General features: G+C 36.5%; 1 protein-coding gene across 1 annotated transcript; it reads right to left on the reverse strand.

Moving 5' to 3' along the window:
* Positions 1-5,979: 5,979 nt before the first annotated feature.
* On the reverse strand, positions 5,980-6,798 carry LOC134210278 (uncharacterized). Its single transcript, XM_062686325.1, has one exon. It carries the CDS (start codon positions 6,796-6,798, stop codon positions 5,980-5,982), a length of 819 nt encoding a protein of 272 aa, XP_062542309.1.
* Between the last annotated feature and the right edge of the window lie 1,272 nt (positions 6,799-8,070).

Raw genomic sequence — 8,070 nt, forward strand, 5'->3', positions numbered from 1 at the left:
ATTTGTTATTTGATTGAAATTTCCATCGAAATCGATGCACATATTTAGAGCATTGAAAAAGATATAAAATTACACGGCTCATTGCTCATTTTTCAATCGATGTAAATCAAAATGCATTTATTTTTCCATCAACAAAACTTTATTTTTACACGATCGTGTAAATTTCAACCCATGTACTTTAAAATATCAAAGCAACATGGAGGAAGAACTCGTCATCTCGTCAACTCGTCGTCAATATATTGTGAGATAAGTAAAGTAGTACCTGTACTGTGTGCTGTAACTGCTTGTTGGTGAACAAGTTTAACCTAAACAGCAGAGCAACTGGGGATGGTAAGATTAATTTTGGTGAATATTATTTCATGTCTCAAAAGTCATCCATTGCTTATTTTGCAGCCAATTTGTTTGACCTGGCGCGGCTCTCAATTTCAGCTTAAGAAAGCTCCGCGAATGTCTACCAATCAGACATTTATGCATATGCAACAGTTTACCGGATCACTCCATACCATATCGAACGGATAGATATAATGAATATAAGTTTTAGATTTATGATTTTTATTGTGCGAAAAATAAAAAAATGAATGATGAAACGAAATTTTATTTAATTCAAAGTTTGATTGAATTTGGGGAAAAGGGATTCAAAGGTCGTCGTCTATTGATTTTTACATTCATTTAATTTTACACGTGTGTGTCATATTGAACGTGTGAAATTCAACGATCTCAATTGAATTTTAAAGTGATGTAAATTTAACAGCTAACTTAATTTTAGATGTATTTTGATGCTCCAGATATGTGCATCAAAATAAACGTAAATTTACAAAAAAATTCTAAGTTTGTAGATTTGATGTCTTAATTTTAATATCAGTAGTGTAAGAATGGAATATTTTCAGTGCGTTCCAAAAGTATTAAAATGAGTCATTCGAATGACTGCGTAAAAGAAATTCTAATGATGTAAAGATTAGGAAATTTAGTGTTCTCATGAAATCAGTAATGTGAAATAAAGTATTTATGATTGTATATGTTTAAATAATGGCCTAAAGTGTAAAGAATGGGAAATTTTATGTTATCCGTTATCTTTTTGGGGAAAAATGCTCTGTAAAGAATTTATACCACAACATATCTGATGCTGCAATGATTTATTCCCATACATTTCGATACCACAGTCCAGACTTGGAAGTCATCAAAATAAAAACTAGCGGAACGGTCTGCTGATGCGTTGGCCCGATACTCTCATGGAAAAAAAACGAGTGGCCGGACCAAACATGGTGCTGTAGCAAACGTACCGTCCGTTATCCAATATTTCGCCTCTCTTAGGCGTCGCACATCAGCAATCAGTATTCGGTTGCCACTGTCGTCCTTTTAGTAAGCATATGCGGTATTTCGAAAAATTTCGTTTCAGGTGGTTCGAAACGAAATTCCGCGGAATTTCGCGGAATTTGAGCATGGCGAAATCTGATTTCTTCATTTCGTTTCGTTTCGTGAAATTACAAAAATTTCGCTAGAAAAAACTAGCTTCTCACGAAATTTAACGGAATTCCGCGGAATTTCGAAACGAATTTAAATTTAAACCACACTTTACATTATCAAAAATTTTGGCTGCGCCGCTGAACTGAATCATAAAACTATTTTCAAAACTTTATGTTATATAAATTTTTCTATTAACGCTTGCTTCTTCTTCTTTAATGGTTCTATATTCGAACTGGAACTTGATCTGCTTTTCAACATAGTATTATATTAGCACTTCCTCAGTTATTAATTGAAAACTTTTCTATGTCTGCCTCTGCCTTTGCATGAGTATGTATCTTGTGTGGCAAGACAATGGATACACTATGCTCAGGGTGTCGAGAATGTTTCCAATCCGAAAACATCCTTGACCAGACCGAGAATCGAACTCGCTATCTCCGGATTGGCAGACCTACGCCTTTGCTCGCATGGCTGTTTTGAAATGCTTACTACATAACCCCGTTCTGAGTCGACAAGTACGTATTTAGTTTTCTTCTTCAAAACGTCTTCAGTATTTTGTTAGAATTATCTAAAAGAAAACGAAAAGTATCTTTAACTATTCTATCCTATTTGTGTAAATGTAACCAAATATGAATCATATCAGTATAACTTTGTCAAAGATGCAAAGTCGTGTCGTGGATTGCAAGGGCCCCTTTGAAGTCTTTTTTCAGTGCCTTTTGATAATACCGATTTCTTCACCTCCACTTATTCCTCAAACCAGGTTTAAGGACATGGGTAAGCACCGCTTAAGACTTTAAGAGTTAAGAAGGACCTAAAGGAAAAATTGACTGTAAACACATGACCGGCATCATTATTGGTCATGAATTGGAAACTCCGAAGCAAGTGAATAACTTTTTTTATCCAGAGTAGATTACACCCAGTTCTTTTTTAACACGATTGGTTTTTACACGATTACGACCTCTAGCGTCAATGAAACTATGAGTTAACACTATGAAAAAATTCACAAAAAATCAAAGAAAATTCAGGTGGTATTTAAATAGCTGGAAAGTTTAGGTTAACCAAGGAATTAAAGGATTCCAACCTGTAGAATTTCCGGTGCCGGTCCAGGCGATTTTCGGATTGGAAATTGTCTCGACTTTCCTGGGCATAAAAGTATCATCGTATTAGCCTCATGATATACGAATGCAAAAATGTTAACCTGGCTTAGAAACCTCGCAGTTAATAACTTAGGAAGTGCTTAATGAACACTAAGCTGCGAGGCGGCTCTGTCCCAGTGTGGGGATGTAATGCCAATAAGAAGAAGAAGAAGAAGAAGAACCGTGTAGAAAAATATTGAGTATAAACAATTGGTGAGCTGTGCATATTTGCTGTTTCTCGACCAATAATGATTAGCAACTACGATAGTTAACCAAGCTAAGCTCTTCTTTGACTATTTGCACAATATGAACATTGCAAAGTTGTGGGAATTTCTAGATATTTGCATGTAATTAGCAAAAAACAAAAATTAAGAACGGATTGGATGATCTTAAAAATTGCTGAGTTCTTTACTCATGATTGCTTTCAGCTCATACTGACCATAACAGCTGTTTCTTGCACTTAATTGAAATCAGTTGATGATGAAAATTTGGCACCAATTTTTGCATTCCTGATAATATGCACAAACTATGGGCCGAGTCTCCTATAAAAAGTTTGAATTTGGGAAGAATGATAGCCTTTTGATACAACTTTTTGTAAGAGAAGGGAAAAATTATTTCATATCTGGCAAACTGCTGGCGTAAAAACTTTGCGGTTACATTTGTGAAATACAATCTTAAATACATAGGGGGTCCCGTAGCGTAGTTGGCTACACGTTCGCCTCATAAGCGAATGGTCATGGGTTCGATTCCCAGCCCCTCCACCAAACCCTTGCCAGTCGCCAGAAGTGCAGTCCGTACGGTGGCGTTTTGGGGAACGCGCCTCATCGACACGGCTGCCTACCCAAGTAACCATTAAGCACTGTCATAAGCATTAAATTTACCATATATCGACATTTCAATGCCTATAAGCAGCATATAAGCTATCAAAATGCTTCTATACTCTATAAAATTTAAAACCATTAAGCTTTAAAACTAACCGTATATGAGCATATATTACAGTTTCGTAGAGCTATCGAACCTTATGTGATTGACGTTTCCTCAACCAAAAATAAAAAAAGATAAATATTAAAAAGACTCAGAATGGATGGTGCTGATATTTGGCAAAAATTCCTAAGAAGCGGAAGATACAGACGAAACTTAGTGGAATATGATAATTATCATCCAAATAATGACTGTGTGCCATCGACTAGTAACAGTTTTGAAAGTGATACTTTGATATATATGCGAAAACCCAATTCAGAAATGTCCGACAACCCCGGAGATCACTGGAATGAAGCTGAACCGACAGATAATAACGATACAAATTCCGACACTGATGCAGATGCCTTTGAAGAATCTTCCTATTACAGTCCGGCAGAAGCATCTGATTCAAAGGAGGACGATTCTCAGAGCTTAGCGTCATTTTTACAAACTTGGAGTCTTAACCACAAAATACCACATAATGCGTTAAAACCTCTGCTAAACCGCCTTAGCAAAATGGATCGCACTCTTCCTACAGACCCAAGAAGACTACTTGGAACCCCTCGTAAACTACCAGATTTGATAAACATCTCAGGTGGTCAGTACTGGCATCAGGGGCTAGGTAAATTATTTCTTCACGATGCTTAAGACTTCCTAAATAATTTTCCTAAATATTTTATAGATATCTGTCTTCGCCGAGTATTTTCAGATGTTACACACCCACAATGTATTTCAATAAATATAAATATTGATGGTCTTCCGCTCTACAAAAATGGAACCGAACCGCCAATGATTATTGGTATTTTTCATGGAAAATGCAAACCTAAATTTGTCGAAGAATTTTTGAAACCTTTCGTGGACGAAACTGGACCTATTTTGAAATCAGGAATATGTATCAATAATAATTTGCTATCGGTCAAAATACGAGCATTTATTTGTGACTCACCAGCAAGGACATTTATAAAAGGTATTGATAAATTTCAATAATCTATACGTAAATTTATTTATTTTTTTACGCACAGGATCTGTGAACTTCAACTCGTTTCACGGGTGCTTAAAGTGCACAACCGTTGGCAAACATTCCAAAGAGTTGCGCGTGAACGTGTTTCCAGTAGGTGATGCTCCAAAACGAACCGATGAAGGATATCGTAACCGGTCCTATGGCGATCACCATCAAATATATAAAATCCGAGAAAGTGGAAAACTAAAAAAGATTTTTGTTGAGTCTCCTTTGCTCCGTCTACCTATTGACATGATTGAGGATATAATAGTATCTGACTCGTTGCATTTACTACATTTAGGTATAACTAAAAAAATGCTAACTATTTATAGAGACGGACAAGCGTACCACGCAAAGTGGTCAAACCCGACTGTTGAAAACATCAATAAGATCCTAAACAAAATCAGATTGCCTTGTGAAATTCATAGAAAAGTTCGTGGATTGCATTTTCTGTGTCATTGGAAGGCATCAGAATGTGCATCATTTTTAAACTACATTGGAATTGCGCTTCTGAAACATTTTGTTGATAACGAACAGTATGAAAATTTCATTAATTTGTTCTACGCCGTAACGATTTGATCAAGTGGTCATTACAAAAAATATCTTCCTGTTACTCAAAACCGTCTAGACTTATGTATTGAAAACTATGACACATGTTTCCAAAATATTTCAAATAACACACATAATCTTACTAATGTTGTACGGGAAGTTGACAGATTTGATCCATTATCAACAATCACCTCTTATACCTTCGAAAATTTCTTGTATGAAATCAAAAAAATGGTCCGTTCTGGTCGGTTATCACTAAATCAAATAATTAACAGAATTTCTGAGAAAAACCAGTACCATCAGTGTGATAGTCAATTGGATCAATCATATCCCATTATGAAACAATTTGTAAAACGCAATGACAGAAATTTCACGTGTTGCATATATTGCAAGAAGAATTCACATTGACAAACAGTTTTGAAGACAAATGGTTCTTATCGACCGAAAAAAGGATTGTTGCTATGAGTTTTGTTAATGAAAGAGGGGTTGTTGGTTCAGAACTTAAACGATTTGAATCTCATGTACAAAAACCATTTTCTTCAGATGTCTTCTACGTCTACAGAACAACTTCAGATAATGATTTCAAAGAACGTATAGTTTATCCATTTCACCTAATCTTTTGTAAACTAGTCGGCGTACAAATCAACGAAGAAACAGTATTCATACCACTACAACATACATTACCTGTTGATAATTCCATATAGAATCGGAACTGCTGTACTATATACGTAGAAATAAACAGATTTTGTAAAAAAACAAATTCGGTTTTATTTAGAAAAACATTTCATTAAAACTTAAAAAAAACAACTTCTCGTCAAAAGCTGAAGACTAATTCAACACTTAAAACATTATACTGCATTCAGATTACATAGTTTAAACACATTCCTCATCCGTCTCCAAAAACTCGATCTGCCATGATGTACTACCGGTTGCTTCATCTGGCGGGTTTCCATCGTCCATTACCTCAATGTTTTCGGTCTTGATGTCTCCGCTAGAGTGCCCCTCTTCATCCTCAGGTTTCTCCGTTCGTTTTGTCAATCGCTTCCGCTTCCGCGAAACGGGTTTTCTGGTGCCGGCTACTTCTTCGAATCTCTGCTTAGTATTTTTCAAACACCGGTGTAAGAAGTTTTTACAATCGGTTAAAGTGTAGTTGGCGTCCGAATGTAACACTGTTTGATGAAACAGGTTGATCATTCTTTCATATTTCATGAAAGGGATTTTTCCGTTGTTTGGTGCACCTTCAGAAGTGCGACTGATTCCTGTCCATGAGCATTTCATCAAAAAATCGCGAGAGAAGAAATGGTCCACGATTTGAAGGCTTGCTGTAGCTCCTTGGCTGGTAAAGCGGTGACGACCATGGATTTTCCCTATTGATGCCACTGTTGTTTTCACAAAATCGTCATCACGACATCTGTCCTCCAGAGCTTCAAGATCTGCCAAACTTTTAATAGGCTGCAATCGGATTTTTGCAAGCTTTACTTCGGATGTTGAATTTGATTTTTGTTGTTCGCATTGCATGGCAGCCATAGCATCCAGCTTTGTGTTAACGTGCGATAATAATACCAAGCATTTGTTAACTTTGGTAGTCAAGTTGTCGTTTTCCTTCGCAGACTCATCCGTTTGCGAAGGCGCATTCATAGTTTCCGGATGACTGAATCCATCGATGGGTCTTCTTTGTTGTATGGCATGCATTATTTCTGCAACTGCAACGGTTTTCGGGATCGTTTTATTCGACATGGCTTCCTGGGGAGAAACATATTTCAAATTGAAATCAATAATCAAGAAGTTTGTTGATTAAAAGTAACTTACTTGGTAGTCAGCACTTCTGTTTAAATACCGCTATCAGTAACCTTTAGTCGCAGCGGGAAGATGGAGCTGTTGTATAAGGCACCGGAAAACTAAAACCAACGAAGACATACACACGAAGTTCGAGTCTGGACTGCTTTGCAAAAAAAAAACAACTTGATACACATGATAGAATAGGTGTACGTACAGTAAACAAACTGGAGATTACCGAATGGGGGAAAGAAACGAAGCATAGAAAAATAGCTTTTTTTGGCATTTGAAAAGAAAAAGACAAAACAAAAAAATCCTTTTCATCGGTTTGTTTTTTTCACTAGCGGGTATTACCCACTGTCAAATATGTTTTGTATTCATACATTGACGTGGTTGAAGAAGTGGGGGCAGGCAGTACATCGGTTGAATATTTCGCCAAAAGTGGCTTTTAAGCAGCACTTGGCAACAAATTAATGCCGTCTGTTATGGCTTAGTGGTTACTTGGGTAATGACGACTGACAAATCTGTTCTTCTAGGAGGCATTCCTCCAACGTACCTACTTCGATTAATGGCAACCGAACAAAGCAACGATCACTGGATTCACCACATGGACAAATGAACACAATGGACTCACGATGATATGGACTGGCAACGACAACAATAACGAATTATGTTCATCTAAAAATAGATTCTGTGTGGACTCTGTACAGCAGAGTACCACAGTAGATCACGGCACAGTAGCGGTCAAGAACACAAAGTGCCTACCAAATAAACACATGAATAAAAAAAAATCTTAAATACATATTTTTGTGCATTTTAAACATCTGAGGATTCTTCTAGTGACAAATGTATGCTATTACCAATTCTCTATCTGCGTATACGCACGGCGGAGTATCTCCTGAAGCATCATAATTAATTCCTAAGTGAAATAAGGTTTTTAACGAAATTTGCAACGTAAATTCACACCATTTCTATATTTTTATATACTTACTAATATAAAACTGAACTGATTGGTCAGATTCGGGAGCATACGCTCCACGATGTGTTGCTTTGAAAGCCTTGCCTAATCGCCAATGGTATATGAACGAGGCGATTTATCACAGACTACTTCTTCTCTTATTATAACTCTATTGGTCGCAAAGACTTTGAAAAGTGAAATCGAAATTCCGTACAAAATGTAAAACCAAT

Source organism: Armigeres subalbatus, chromosome 2 (assembly GCF_024139115.2).
Source record: "Armigeres subalbatus isolate Guangzhou_Male chromosome 2, GZ_Asu_2, whole genome shotgun sequence".
In the NCBI taxonomy this organism is placed as follows: domain Eukaryota; kingdom Metazoa; phylum Arthropoda; class Insecta; order Diptera; family Culicidae; genus Armigeres; species Armigeres subalbatus.